Here is a 15,631-nt window from a genome sequence, read left to right as displayed (position 1 = left end):
GCTGGCCCTGCGCTGCGGCTGAGCAAGATGCCCACCCCCGGCCCCTTCCCATCAGTCCACGGGAGACTCGGGAGTCCAGGGTGGATGGGCAGAGCCGCCGGGGGAGGGGAGGGTTGGCTTGGGAACGTAGCATGGCCTGGAGAAGGCAGTCAGCAGACTTCGTATCTCAGGAAAATGAAGAGAATGGGAGCAGGGAGAGTGGACCCCCACGGGAATGTGGGTGACTGTTTTCATTAAGGACGCATCCACCCTCCCCTCCCAATCAGACCCGGTCTGCGCCGACAGGGCGGCCCCCGCTCGTGCAGGCCCATGCCCCCAGGGCCTCTGGCCACCACCACCGCACACCAGGGACGACCCCGGTTCCACCACCAAGTGTGCAGCACGCAAGGCCCAGGCCGGGCCTTTGGGACTGGGCTGGAACTCTGCACCACGTGCAGGCAGGTCATTAATGAATGGTCTTTCAAGACCGCTCAGCATGGGTCCCGGGAAGGAGGTGGCCCGTGAAAAGGGTCTCCTCTGCAGCTCATTACAGCCACGGTATCGATTCTTCCATCATTATCAGAAGGCCTTCCCGCCATGTGAAATCCTGCCCCTTGAAGTGTATTCACCAGGGACTGCTCCCCCGTCTCCACCAGCGCTCCCGGCCGCTAACAACCTTCCACGGGCTTTTTGAAAGTGCCAAAGTTTTCAGAGAAGTAAAATGTATAGCACCTGCTCCATTCATCCCCCAAGAAAGAGCAACCCTATACACACACGGCACGCACGCACACAACCCTAAAAAGCGAAAGAAACAAACCAGAATTGTGCTGAATGTGGACCGCCACATCAAAGCGTGCTTCTAAAACTCAGCCACTTGCAAGCGAGCTAAACTTTCTCTGAGTCCTTTTCTTCAACAACCTTGGGGATGTGTGGGTCAGTTTGTTTTGTCTGTTGTCTCCTCTTAACCATAAAAGGATAAGTTGGGGCTCAGCCAAGACCGGGCTGGGTTCTGGAAAATTCCACAGCCCACTTTCCTCCCACAAGCTGCCCCTGATTCCCAGCCTGGAAATTGTGAATTCCTCACTTGAATTCCCCCACGGCCCACCCGGCTGGGTCAGCTTTTAACTGGCCCATTCCCCAGTCACCCCCATAGCTGGCAGATCCTTCTGCCTCTCGACACCCCACAATGCGTGTCTCTGGCTCAGTTTCAGCCCGTTCAATCTCTCCTTTTCATTTCTTCTCTCCCTCTCTGTCTCCACCTGTCTCTGTCTCTGTGTGTGCCCCTGACTCCATGCCCTCGCGTATGGCCCCCTACATGCGCCAGGTACCTACTTCCAAGAGGTGGCGTCACCCTCTTTCGGCCTTAATGAACACTGCCACCCGCCTGGTCCCCTCCTTACGCTGTCCCTCCCCCGCCCCCAGGCCTCTGGACCCTGGAGTACAAGCGCGAGCTCACCACGCCCCTGCGCATCGCGGCGGCCCACGGCCACACGGCCTGCGTGCGACACCTGCTCGGCCGCGGCGCAGACCCCGACGCCAGCCCCGGTGGCCGCGGCGCCCTGCACGAGGCCTGCCTCGGGGGCCACACGGCCTGCGCCCGGCTGCTGCTGCGGCACCGCGCCCACCCCGACCTGCTCAGCGCCGACGGCCTGGCGCCCCTGCACCTCTGCCGCTCGGCCGCCTCGCTCGGGTAAGCGCCGCGCCCCCGACCCGCGCCCCCAACCCGACCCCGCCCGGACCCCGAGCCGGTCTCGGCCTCTGCCCCGGCCCCGCCCCGGACCCGGCCCTGGACCGGGACCCCCGACCCTGGACCCCAGGCCCGCCCTTGGCCGGCAGACCCGGAACCAGGCCAGGCCCCGCCTCCGCCCCTCCCCCGGCCCCTGCCTCGGACCCGGATCCAGGACCCGGACCCTAGACCCCGACCCTCGCGGGCGCCCGCCCCAAGCCCGGCCCGCGCGGGGCTAATTAGCGCCTGATTGCGCGCGCGGGGGGCGGCGCCACGCCGCGGTAATGAGCGCGCGGATCCTGCGCGGACGCCGGCGCCGGGGATGCTAAAAGGCCACTGGCGGGGTTGGAGGCTGAAAAATTAGGGTTTTTAATGATAATTTTATGCAGAATAATTGTCACAGTGTGACACAAATGGCTGGCTCCTTGGGCGGGGGCTCCTAGGCCCGCGCGGAAGCGGAGCTGTCGCGGCTTCTTCGGGGACCCGAGCGCCCAGGCGCGGAGCCTGCACGTCCCCGGTCTGTCCCTGTCCCCGGAGAGCCGCCTCCCTAGTGTGTCCCGTCCCTGGTCTGTCCCGTCCCCGGAGAGCCGCTTCCCCGGTGTGTCCCGTCCCCGGAGAGCCGCCTCCCCGGTGTGCCCCGTCCCCGGAGAGCTACCTCCCCGGTGTGTCCCGTCCCTGGTCTGTCCCGTCCCCGGAGAGCTACCTCCCCGGTGTGTCCCCATCCCCGGAGAGCCGCCTCCCTGGTGTGTCCCGTCCCTGGTCTGTCCCTGTCCACGGAGAGCCACCTCCCTGGCGGGGCCGCGTGTCATTGCGCAAGGTTAGCGCTCCCTCTCCCCAGCTTACGCGGTGACATCCTGACACTTCATGTAGCCAGAAGGTTCCAGCCCCCGCCGCCGTCGGGGCTATGATCGCTGGGCCGCTACCTGTGCGGTTAAGGTAGAATAAAACCGCCCGTGTGGAGCGGTTGGAGCACGGTGGGCCCCGGGCGGCTTTTCCAGCAGCTGCTCCAAGTCGTCCCTGCTCCCGGGTGGCTGGGGCCGCGGGCAGCGCCACTGAGTCCCGGCGACCAAGGCAGGGCGCAGCCTGGGAAAGGCCACCCCAGTCCGAGGGCCGCTCCAGGAGCTCAGGCTCCAGCTCTCGTCTTGGGAGAAACTGACGGAAACAAGGCTCTAGAAATATTTTTTTAAAATCAGCTTTGCCGAGGTGTAGTCGACACACAACCAGCTGCACGTGTTTAAAGTGTACAGTTTGGGAAACTGGGGTATATACACGCTCATGAGCCCTCCTCCCAGTCCACGGGGTGAGCGCGGCCTGGCGCCCAGAAGGAGCATCCAGTGCCTCCTGGGTATCTCTGCCACAGACCCTCCCTCCTCCTCCCTTCCTAGCACTGACCTGCTGTCCATCCCTGGAGCTTAGTCTGAATTTTCTAGAATTTTATAGAAATGGAGTGTGCTGTCGGTTTGTCTGACGTCTTTCTTTAGAGATAATTCTTCTGAGCCTCTGTGTTGTTGCGTGTGCCCGCAGTTCATTCCTGTGTGTTGCTGAGCAGCGCTCCACGGTGTGGGTGTGCCACAGTGCGTTTATTCATTCATAGCTTGGAGCAGACGTGATGGCTTTCGCTCTGGGTCTACTACAAGTAAAGTCGCTATGAACGTTTGTTCACCAGCCTTTGAATGGGCATATGCTTTTATTTCTTTTGGACAAATACCTAGGATCGGAATGGCTAAATCATATGGTGAGATTGAGAAGACAACCTTTTAAGAAGTTACCAAGCTGGTTTCCAAAACTGTACCATTTTACATTCCCACCAGCAACGTCTCGGCGTTCAGTTGCCTACATCCTCGCCGATACTTGGTATGGTCAGTCTGTACTTGTACACATTCTAATAGGTGCGTAGAAGTATCTCATTATAGTTGTGGTTTGCACATCCTTAGTGGCTGGTGACATTGAGCATCTTTTCACGTACTTTTGGCCGTACATACACAGTCCTGTGTCACTTAACAAAGGAGATGGCATTCTCAGAAATGCACCGTTTCATCATTGTGTGACCCTCACAGAGTATACTTACACAAACCTAGAGAGAATAGCTTACTATACAGTTAGGCTGTGTGGTACAGCCTATTGCTCCTAGGCTACAAACCTGTATAGCACGTTACTGTACTTAATACTGTAGGCAATTACAATACAATGGTAAGTATTTGCCACATAGAAAAGATATGGTAAAAATACAATATAATCTTGTGGAACTTCATTGTATATGGTATGCAGTCCCTTGTTGTCTGAAACATTGTTGTAAGGGACATGACTGCATCTTCTTTGGTGAAGTATTCTCATTTTTCAAATTGGGTTGTTTGTGTTCTTATTAAATTTTGAGGTTCTTTATATATGCTATTACTAGATACAAGTCCCTGGTCAGATATGTGATTTATAAGTATTATGTTTTAGTCTCTGCCTTATATTTTCTTCTCTTAACAGTATCTTTTGAAGGAGAGAAGTTCCTAATTTTGATGGAGTCCAATATATCAATTTCTTTTCTTTCAGAGATAGTGTTGGGTTATTGTATCTAAAACATTTTTGCCTAACCCAAGATCACAAATATTTTCTCTTATGTTTTCTTCTAGAAGTCTTTTTAATTTTACATTTTACATTTAAGTCTAATCCATTTTGAGTCAAATTCTGAATGTGGTGGGAGGTATGGATTTAAGCTTTTTGAGAAATATATGGATATCCAACTGCTCTGGCATTAATTGTCGAAAAGCCTTTTCTTTCTCTACTGAATCACCTTCCCATCTTTGTCGAATACCAGTTGACTACATATGTGTGGGTTTATTTCTGGACCCTTTTGTCAAGCGTGCACAAGACAGGGTACGGTCTGATCAGCTCAACGGGTAAATACACAAGGAACCTCCTTAAATAGAGAGAGGAAGAATAGCCAACAGTGCTGGCTCCTCATATCATCCCACACTCTGAAAAGGATGACACCAACACATAAGGGGCTGGAGGATGTCAACATGAGTTGAAGGACACCCCATTGATAAGCACTCAGATCTAGATTTGAGCTGAGCAGTTTTATGCTCTGTAGCTCTATTCTCAGGGGGGAGAGGGCGGGGTGAGACAGGAAGCCCCATACCTTAGCAGAATGCAGGCGTGATAAGAAACAGTCTCATGACAGCCTCCCGGAGGACATAGAAAGGCAAATGGGAAGTGGCCTTGTAGCAACTCCTTACAAGCTTCCAGTCCAGGAGGATAACAGGGTGTTCTGCCGAGACTTCGATTCAGCAATGGTTCCAATTTTGCCTGTGTGGCCTAGGTGCAAAGCCAGCAGCATGCCATGGCAGAGCCGCCCCCACTGTCTCTGTTCTATCTCTTTGCTCTATTTGTCTATTTTAACACTTATACCACACTGTCTTGAATACTGTAACATTATAATACATTTTGAAGTCATGTAGTGTAAGTTATCAAATATTGTTCTTCTTTCTGAAAGTTGTTTTGGCTATTCTAGCTCTCTTGCATTTCCATATGAATTTTAGATTCAGTTTGTCAATTTCTACAAAATAGCCTGCAGGGTTTTGACCAGGGTTGCCATAAATCTGTAGATCAATTTAGAGAAAGTTGACATCACAAAAATATTGAGGCTTTCATCCCATGAACATGGTATAGCCCTCCATTTATTTAGGTCTACTTTAATTTCTTTCAGCTATGTTTTATATTTTTCAGTGGACAGAGCTTGCACATATTTTATGAGATTTGTCTCTTATTATTTCATATTTTGATGATGTTATCAATAGTATTTTAAAATTTTAATTTCTGATTGTGTATAGCTACCATATAAAATTGATAATAGTTTATTTTGTATATTTATCTTATATCCTGCAACCTCGCTAAACTCACTAATTGTTCTAGTAGCTTTTTGTAAATTCCATAGGCTTTCTACTAAGGCAATCATGTCATCTGCAAATAAATACAATTTTATTTTATTTTTTGCAATCTGGATGCTTTTTGTTACTTTTTCTTGTTTTATTGCACTGGCTAAAATCTCAAGTACAATGTTGAATAAAAGTTGTGAAAGCAGACAATTTTTTATATTCCTGATCTTAGAAGAAAACATTAAGTCTTTCACCATTAAGTATGATATTAGATGTAGAATTTTTGTAGATTCCCTGCTTCAGAGATATAGCGCTCCTTTCTATTCTTAGCTTACTGAGAGTTTGTATGAATGGATATTGAATTTTTCAAATGCTTTTTCTAATATATGGAGATGATCATATGATACTTTTTTGTCTTTTAATACAATGATTTACACTGATTGATTTTCAAATGTTAAACCAACCTTGCATTCCTGGGATAAACCACATTTGGTTGTGAGATATTATCCTTTTACCTATATTGTTGGGTTTGACTTGCTGAAAAAAAATTTATATATGCATCTATGTTCACAAAAGATATTTATGTGTAGTTTTCTTTTCTTGTAATGTCTTTATCCAGTTTTGGCATCAAAGTAATGGTGTCCTCAAAAATGATTTGGGAAGTGTTCCTTCCTCTTCTGTTTTATCGAATACCTTTTGTAAAATTGTTAATATTTCTTTTTAAAATGTTTGGTAGAATTTGTCAGTGAAGTTATTTGGGGTGTGGAGTTTTGTGAGAAGGTTCTTAACTATGAATTCAATTTCTTTGCTAGATATAGAGCTACTCAGGTTATTTCTTTTTGAGTGAGCTTTAATAGTTTGGCTCTTTTAAGAGATGCGTCTCTTTTGGCTAAGTTGTTAAATTTATTGGCATAAAGCTATTCCTTATTATCATTTTAATAGCTGTAGATTCTATAGTAATATCACCTCTCTCATTCATGATACTAGAATATGGCAGTTTTTTCCCCCTAATCAGTGTTGCTTTTGGTTTTATTGGTTTTCTCTATTGTTTTTCTGTTTTCTATTAAATTGATTTCCACAATGCTCTCTATTATTCTCCTTTCTTTGCTCATATGGGATTTCATTGGTTCTTGTCTAGTTTCTTATGGTAGAAGCTAATGTCATTGATTTAATAATTTGATAATTTTATTTTCTAATGTATGCCTTTAGTGCTATAAATGTCCTCCTGTATGCTATTTTAGCTGAATCCCACATTTTATTAATAATAGGTTGTATTTTTACTTTCGATCAATTTAGAATACTTCCTAATTTTCCTTTTGGTTTTTTCTTTGAATCATGGGTTATACAGAGGTATGTTATTTAGTTATATAGAGGTATATTATTTAGTTTTAAAATATTTGGGGATTTTCCAGATATCTTTCTATTATTTATTTCTAATTTAATTCCATCATGGTTACAGAACTTACTACTTTTAAATTTACTAATACTTGTTTTATGATCCAAAATATGTTCTACCTTGGCTAATGTTCCATGTGCACTAAAAAAGAATGTGTATTCTGTGGTTGTTGGGTGGAGTATTCTATAAATATCAATTAAATCAAGTTGCCTGATAGTGTTGTTTGGCTTCTGTATCCTAATTTTCTTTGTATTTGTTTTACAAATCATTGAAAGAAAGGTATTAAATTCTCTGACTATAATTGTGTATTTGTCTATTTTTCCTTGCAGTTTTATCAGTTTTGGGATCAAGTATTTTTATGCTCTGTTATAAGGTACATAAATGTTTAGCATTGTTATGTCCTCTTGAAGAGCTGACTTCTTTACCATAGTGAAATGATCTTCTTTTTATCTCTGGTAATATTATCTGGTCTAAATTCTATTTTGATATTAAAATAGCCAGTCTGGTATTAATATGGCTTTGTTTTGATTAGCATGGTATACCTTTTCCTAGCTGCATTAGTTATCTATTGCTGTGTAACAAATCAGCACAAATTTAGAGACTTAAAACAACACACTTATTATCTCACAGTTTCTGTGAGTCAGAAGTTTGGACATGGCTTAGTTAGGTCTTCTGCATCTGGGTCTTTCACAAGACCACAGTCTAGGTGACAACAGTGCCTAGGGTCTCATCTGGAGGGTCATCTGAGGAAGAATATGCTACCAAACTCATATGGTTATTGTCAGAATTCAATTCCTCTAGGGTTATTGGACTGAGGGTCTCAGTTCCTTGCTAACTAGTGGTGGAAGGCTATCCTCAATTCCTTGTTGTCTTAGTCCATTCTTGCTACTATAACAAAATATCTGAGACTGGGAAATTTATAAATAATGAAAATTTATTTCTCACAATCTGGAGGCTAAGAAGTCCAAGATCAAGATGCCAACAGAATACATTGTTTTGTGAGAACTTGCTCTCTGCTTCCAAAATTGCACCTGTTGTTGTGTCCTCACATGGCACAAGGGACAGGAGAGATGGAAGAGACAAACTCGCTCCCTTAAGCCAATGTTTAAGGGTACCACTACTGTATGTGATGGTGGAACCCTTATGGCCTTATCACTTCCTAAAGGCCTAATCACTTCTTAAATGCCCCACCTCTTAATACTATTGCCTTAGATATTATGTTTCAACATGAATTTGGGGGGAACACAAACATTCAGACCATAGCACTTGCCATGTGGACCTCTAATATGGCAGTTTGCATCATCAAAGTGTCCAAGTTGGAAGACAACAGAGAATGTCTGCTAGCAAGAGGGAAGCTATAGTCTTTTGTAATCTATTCATGGAAATAACTTTCTATCACCTTTGCCATAGCCTATTGGTTAGAATCAAATCAAAGTTCCCAAGCACACTCAAGGGGAAGGGATAAGAGCATGAATACCTGAAGGTGTGAATTATTGGGGGACCATGCTAGAGGCTGCCTACCTCACTATCCATTCTCTTTTAACTTATTTATGTCTTTATTTTTTAAGTGAATGTCTCATGGACAGATTATAATTGGGTCTTGCTTTTTTAATCCAATCTGATGGTCTCTAATTTGCTATTTAGATAATTAATTAATAATTAATTTGCTATTTAGATAATTTACATGTAATGTGATTTTGTTATGGTTAGGTTCAAAGCAAACATCTTGTTATCTTTTTCTATTTGGCTTATCTGTTCTTTGTTCTATCTTCTTTTTCTTTTTTTCTTTTTACTGAATATTTTTCACAATCTCATTTTATCTCCTTTAGGGGGACTTACTAGATATAACATTTTGTTGTGTTATTCTATTGGTACCTTTAGGGGTTATAGTATCATCTTTACTTTATCACAGTCTACCTTCAAGTAATATTATACTACTTCATGTGTATTATAAAAACCATATAACAGCATATTTCCATTTCTCTTCTCCAGCCTTTGTGCTATTGATAGCATACATGTTACATGTATACATACATATCAATACATGTCCCACAACATATTGTTATTATTTTTGTTTAAACAGTTAATTATCTTCTAAATGTACTAAAATACTAAGAAAAATATTTTATATTTACTCATGTAGTTATTATTTCCACTTCTCTTCATTCCTTTCTGTAGATCCAAGACTCCATCTGGTAGCATTTTCTTCCTACTTGAAGCATTTTCTGTAATATTTCTGTATGTTTGAAAAAAAATCTTTATTAAACCTGAGTGTTTGAAAGGTACTTTTTGCTGGGTAAAGAATTTTGAGTCTACAGTTTGTCATTTCTATGTGTCATTTCTGGGTCAGATTTGTTTGATTGTGTTTTCTCTTGATTTCATTGTGTGCCGGATAATTCTTTTTATTCCTATCAATATTCTTTATCTCTGCTCTGGGATGTAAAGTTACTTGGAAACAGTTTGATCCTTTTGAGTCCTGGTTTTGAACTTTGTTGGTCAAAATTCAAGCAGTATTTAGACTAAGGTTAATTTTTTCCTCCACTACTGAGGGAACACTCTTCTTAGTACTCTAGTCCATGCCTCATTTATTTATGAGGTTTTACACTTTGGTTGCTGAGAACAGGCACTTCTCCTGGGCCTGTGCATACTGTGGGACCTGTTCTCCCAAATCCTTTCAGGTGGTTCTTCCTCCAGCCTTGACTAGTTTCCTCATAAGTACATACTAATTAGTACTCAGCTGAATACCCAAGGGCGCCCTCTGCAAAGTTCTTTCTGTGTGGAGCTCTTACCACTCCACCCTGCCCCACAAACCCAGATGCCTCGGCCTCCCTAGATGGCCAGCTCCATCCGCTCCACTCAGAGAGTTCACAGCACCCCAGTCTGGGGGCCCAGAGGTCCTTTGGGAGGTTGAGAAATTCGGTTTTGCCAATCATAGTGGGGAACGAGCTCAAACTTTGTGGCCCAGGGTCTCAAATTGCTTCTGTCCTCGGCTGCAAGCATCCTTTACTCTCCACTGGGAAGTTTTCTTTCTAATATTAAGTAAACGTGGAGTTGATTTCTTGTATTCACTTCCAATTTTTGTTCTTGACTCATTTGGCAGATGATTTGCTGAGGTATACAAAGATGTTGTCTTGTGACAAGGTTATAGAAATTCCATCTACTTTTGACATGCACAGCTCCAAGATCAATCAACAATGACTCCATTCCTGCAAGCATTAAATCACCAGTTATTGAACGCTGTGAGGTGCTGAAGCTGTGCTGCATTAGACATGGTCCCTGCCCTCAACGTGCTTGCAGTTTCAGGGGACAGGAAGGTACAGCAGTGTTCAACATTGGACCAGAAATACACAGAATATGCTGCGTGCATGGTGTGAGAGTGAGGGCTGGTGGATTTCTACTGAAAAATTTCTAGGACAGAAAGACACATCAGCTTCATTAATCGACATAAGCCAAACAATCAGTTGCAAAAGTCTTTCTCTATACTAACACAGCAGGCAAAACTATTAATCAATTGTACATTGATTGCATTCAGTTTTGATCATATTTTTATACCATACAATTTTACATCTCTGCAAATTTTACCACATTGAAGCGTGAGTTGAATCTCAGTTACAACGCTTACTAGCTGTGTACACTGGGAAAATTATTTAATTTTTCTGTGTCTCAGTGTTCTTATTTGTAAAATAGGGTTAACAACTGAGCGTGCTACATAGGATAGTTATGAGGATTAAAGGAATTGATATAGGTTAAATGCTTATGGGAGCACCTGGCAGATAGTGAGAATTATGTAGGTGCCGACTGCAATTGTGAGAGCCTCATGTATAATCACTATGTTTGTTTTATGGGAATTGAAACAATATTTCACTCTTTGGAGTTAGTTTGAGGGTTTGCTGTTTCTTTTCTTTACCTCTGTATTCCCTGCTCAACTATGATTTACTTGCTGTAATGTCCTTAGTCAAGAATACAAGTCCCATTCCTATGGAAAATATAACCCATTTGATGATATTCCATTTCTAGGTATATACCCTTGTCCTCCACCCCAAAAAAGGCATCCCTGTATTTAATGTTGTTTAAAGTTAAGTTTTCTGCATGCAACATGGTATTCTGGATTGGATCCTAGGAAAGAACATAAATACGAGTGGGAAAACTGGTAAAGTGCAATAAAAGTCTGAAGCTTAGTTAGCAGACTTGTAGTGATATTAATTTCTTAATGTTGACAAATGAACCGTAATAATATGTTAACCTCAGAGGAAACTGAGTGAAGAGTATTCAGGAACTTTCTGTACTACCTTTGCAACTTTTCTGAAAATCTAAAATAATTTTAAAATAAAAAGGTTTTTTGGGGTTTTTGTTTTTTGAGTCAGAGTCTCACTCAGTTGCCCCAGCTAAAGTGCCGTGGCGTCAGCCTAGCTCATAGCAACCCCAAACTCCTGGCTTAAGCAATCCTCCTGCCTCAGCCTCCTGAGTAGCTAGGACTACAGGCATGCGTGCCACCATGCCCGGCTAATTTTTTCTATATATTTTAAGTTGTCCAGCTCATTTCTTTCTATTTTTTTAGTAGAGACAGGGTCTCGCTCTTGCTCAGGCCGGTCTTGAACTCCTGAGCTCCAATGATCTGCCCGCCTCGGCCTCCCAGAGTGCTAGGATCACAGGCGTGAGCCGCGGCGCCCAGCTGAAATAAAAAGGTTTTAAAAAAATCAAGTTTGCTTCATACCTTGGGCCCCAACCCCCCACATTACAATATAAAATATATATATATGTGTATATATACACATATATATATATTGCTTTTTACTAAGAAATGAGAATGCAGCACCTGCTCAGAACACAAAACACAGCGAATCCTGACAACAACCGCCAAGCCTCCACTGGCATGGTGAGGTGCCGCGCCCACGTGTGGACCGCCAGGCCACCAGCTTACACGATGTGTGCAGAAAGCCGATTTCCTGGCTTCAGCTGATTTTTCAAAAATCATACAGGTCCAGGACATTGTTTAATAAGGACTTTTGAAATATATTTGTATTAAAGTAGGGATTTTTTTTAAACCTCTTTTCTTCTGTCTTCCTCCTCCTCTTTCTCCTTTTTTTTTTGCCTCATTTTCTCTTCTTTGCGTCTCTCTCACGTCTTTCTCCGTGGCCGTCCAATTTGATTGACGGTCTTGGCTTATTCAAATCCTGGTGATGGGGGGGGGGGTGGGAGGGAGTTGAAGAGGACTGAGGAGTAAACCAGAAGTTCAGGCGGGACTGCGTGACAGCTGACTCAGAGCCCCTCTACTGCCAGTGATTGTAAGGGAAAACGCTGGCGGGCCCCACTGAACACCTCTACAATAACACAGCCAACTACCTCGAGGGATAAAAAGTTAATAGATGTCAGAAAGGGCTTGAGGTTCCGACCATGGCTTTTCAGCTCCAAAGAGTCCCCCTAAAGTTACACTCTGAGGAGGTCTGGCTTCGGGTAGTATAAACATTTATCACTTTGACAAGAAAGAGCTACTTTCTCCGGAATCTTTTTATACATAGTAGATTTTAGGTCATCCTTAATTTTTTTTTTTACCTCCCAGTAGAGAGGGGGTCGCTGACCTACATACGGAGCCATTTCATTTTCCTACTCCTGGTGACAATGGCCTCCGCACCTGGGGACCCCACTCTGCTCCGTCCCCTTTTAGCCGGCGATTCACCATGGGCACAGGACTTGAAAACCTTTGAGTCTCTGAGTTCCTGGGATTTAAAAAAAAAAAAAAAAAAATTATCTGTGCTTCCTTCCAACCAGCTAGCTTCAGGATTCAGAATTCAACACGCGAAAAGGGATATCAGAGCTTTAATCTTGGAGCTTTTTGAAGAGATTTTCCCAAAAAGAAAAGTTCCAGTGAAGTTACTGTGTTCGCATTAGCAGCCCGCATGCCGGCCGCGCCCGATTTATTACCAGAGCCCTCTCCTGGGCCCTTCTTTTTTTACTCTGAGATAATTAAAATGAAAAAAAAAAAAAAAAAAAGCATTCATTGAGGCCCTATTCTTTTTCCTGTCTGTAGCTGTCTTGATTTAAACAAAAGTGAGGGTGACTCGCTTCCTTCATGGAGCATGTTAACAAAAAGCATGCGAGGTTACTTTCTTGTCCCAGTTGTGCGGATTTGACTAAATAAAAAAGTAATTCATGCGCTGGAGTCGGACCTGTGAGAGCAGATGATTATCCTGGGGGGGCGAGGGGACCCCGCAGTCTCCACCCAGTAACAGGAGGCCCACCTGCCGGAGACGCCAGGCTCACGGGCGTCGATACATAATCCAGAAGACAGTCAGCTCCCTCCACGCATCGTTCAAGCAGAGGAGAGAAAAAAAAAAAAAAACATGGTCTTGTTCGACAGGAGTTCAAGGCATCTGGAGGTATTTTGAAGAACGAGGCATCGGAGAGAAGAGGCCCCCACTCGATGACGTAATATTTGCACAACTCCGCACACTCCTGGGGGTTTTGCAAATGGCTGTTTCCTACAGTCCTCCCAGGCCTGCAAGGCCTGGTCACTTTCAGTCTGCAGATGAGAAAACTGAGGCTCACAGAGGACCAACGTTTTGCCAGTAAAGTGAAAATTGGCACCAATGAAAATTGGCAAAGCCAGGACCCCAAGCCAAGGGTTGTGATAAACTGTCTCTCCTTTGTTAACCTAATTCTCCCCCAAAGTCTGTCTATAACCAGGAAGTAGCTCCACTTATCTCTAACCACCTCCTTTTCAACATGTTCTATGACAGGTGTGCCTGTCCCTTCCCTGCCCCTTGGTGGCCTCCCAGCAGACTCCTCAGCTTTCCGATGACTTGCCAAGTCCCATTTTAGCACTGAAATGCCAGTCCAGACCAGATCAAATGTTATCCTCTGGGCAAAAGCCTTGATCAGACACTTCATGAAAGATACAGAGATGGCCAATAAGCAAATGAAAAGGTGCTCAGCAGCATGAGCCGTCAAGGAATGGCAGATGAAACCACAACGAAATAGTCGCCATTTCTCACTCATTAGAATGGTTCAAAACAACAAAAACTGACAACGCCAAATGTTGGCAAAAATGTGGAGCAACTAGAACTCTCATACATTGTTGTTGGGTAAAATAATCTCTTTGGAAAACTGGCAGTTTCTTAGATATATGCCCGCCGGGAATTCTACTTCTAGGTATTTACCTAAGAAAGATGAGAACGTATGTCCACAAGAAGACTTACGCAAAAATGTTCGTAGCAGCTTTTATCATAATAGTCAAAAAATGGATGCACCCAATTGTCCATCAGTATCGGTGGGAAAATGGATTTAAAATGCGGTATATCCGCACCACGGACTAGGACTCAGCAGTAAGGAAAGAATGAGTTGCCCTGTAGATGCAGCAGTATGTGTGGATGCCAAAAACCATTCTTTGAGCAGAAGAAGCCAGACACAAAAAAAGTAGAAAACTTCAGAAAAGGCAAAACCAACCCACGGTGAGAGAAGTCAGAACAGTGGCTGCCTGGGTGATGACTGACCGGTAGTAAACACAAGAGGACTTCGTGGCGAGACGGAAATATTCCACGTCTTGAGCAAGGCGTTGGTTACACAGGTATATGCCTTTGCCAAAATTCATTCATCTGTACTCTTAAGACCTGCATATTTTTTGTATGTAAATTTTACCTTAAAAATACATACGTGCAACTTTTCTCTCACCTGATTCACAGCTCTCCCCACCTCGCCCCTACCCCTGCCCAAGAAGAGAGTAGAGTCCTTTCTTTCCCTTTCCCTCCTTTTTCTCCCCTCTCCCTGTGCTGCTTCTGGGTCTTCCTGTTCATCCAGTGTATTGGGAAAAGGGGAGGAGAGAAGGAGAGGAAGGGACCCCAGTGAAGCTTCCAGAAGGTCAGATGCTGCTTACTGGGTGTGTGGGGCAAGCGGGGGAACTAGCTCTGCCCATCTTGGTTACTAAATCATTTCTCAGCTTGCCAAGGTACAGGGCTCCATTCGCAATCAGGGGAGAATCTGCCCAAATTATCATCATCTACCACAATCATCCGACACTTCAGAAAACCCTAGAATGGCAGCCACTGCTCCGGGGGAAGTCGTGAGGGTAGAAATGGCCAACCAGTCTCTCAGTCTCCCCGCCACCCTGAAGGGTGTGTCCATTCACATCAGCCGTTTCAGTTATAAATGTCTGTGCGCGACAGTTTCATAGCTCAGAGTCCTGGGAGAAAGGGAGGGAGAAGAAAGCACGGGACAGAGAGGGGGCGGACGGCAGGTCCCCAGAGGACAGCCTCAGCAGAAGGTCCAGGGAGATGACGTGGAACTGCTGCTCCATCAGAGTCTCGGGCTGCCCCCTCCTTCATTCGGAGCCAGCTAGGGAATCAGTCCACAGGAGGGAACCTTCCTGCAACACCTTCATTAGAAAACGCGGCCCTATTTTTCTCCCGAGTCTTCCCGCTGCCTCTGCCCACCCCCCAGGCTGGCACATGCCCCGCTCCCGACAGCCCTTCCGCCCCCCCACCCCAGCACCCAGCCTTGCGGCTGCAGCCACCCTCCCCCTGGGACGTGTCTACAGCCCCTGTGCCTCCGCGTCCAAAGAGGCAGAGTCGCAGTAACGATGATTCAACGAGACGAGCCGGTAGCACCCATTCCCCTCCCGAGCTCGCTGTGCAGCGGTAAGCCCCTTCTGTCTGTCAGAAGGGATTGCAG

At 45.0% G+C, this 15,631-nt stretch overlaps 1 protein-coding gene across 1 annotated transcript in view; it reads left to right on the top strand.

The window, feature by feature from the left end:
• Positions 1–15,631, top strand: part of ASB18 (ankyrin repeat and SOCS box containing 18) — a 59,597-nt gene that overhangs the window by 19,922 nt on the left and 24,044 nt on the right. The window contains exon 3 of the mRNA XM_012754505.2: positions 1,402–1,669. Coding sequence (XP_012609959.2) covers positions 1,402–1,669 — 268 coding nt within the window. The remainder of the gene's footprint in view (positions 1–1,401; positions 1,670–15,631) is intronic.

Source organism: Microcebus murinus, chromosome 8 (assembly GCF_040939455.1).
Source record: "Microcebus murinus isolate Inina chromosome 8, M.murinus_Inina_mat1.0, whole genome shotgun sequence".
Taxonomy (NCBI): domain Eukaryota; kingdom Metazoa; phylum Chordata; class Mammalia; order Primates; family Cheirogaleidae; genus Microcebus; species Microcebus murinus.
This window is presented reverse-complemented; position numbering and strand designations above follow the sequence as displayed.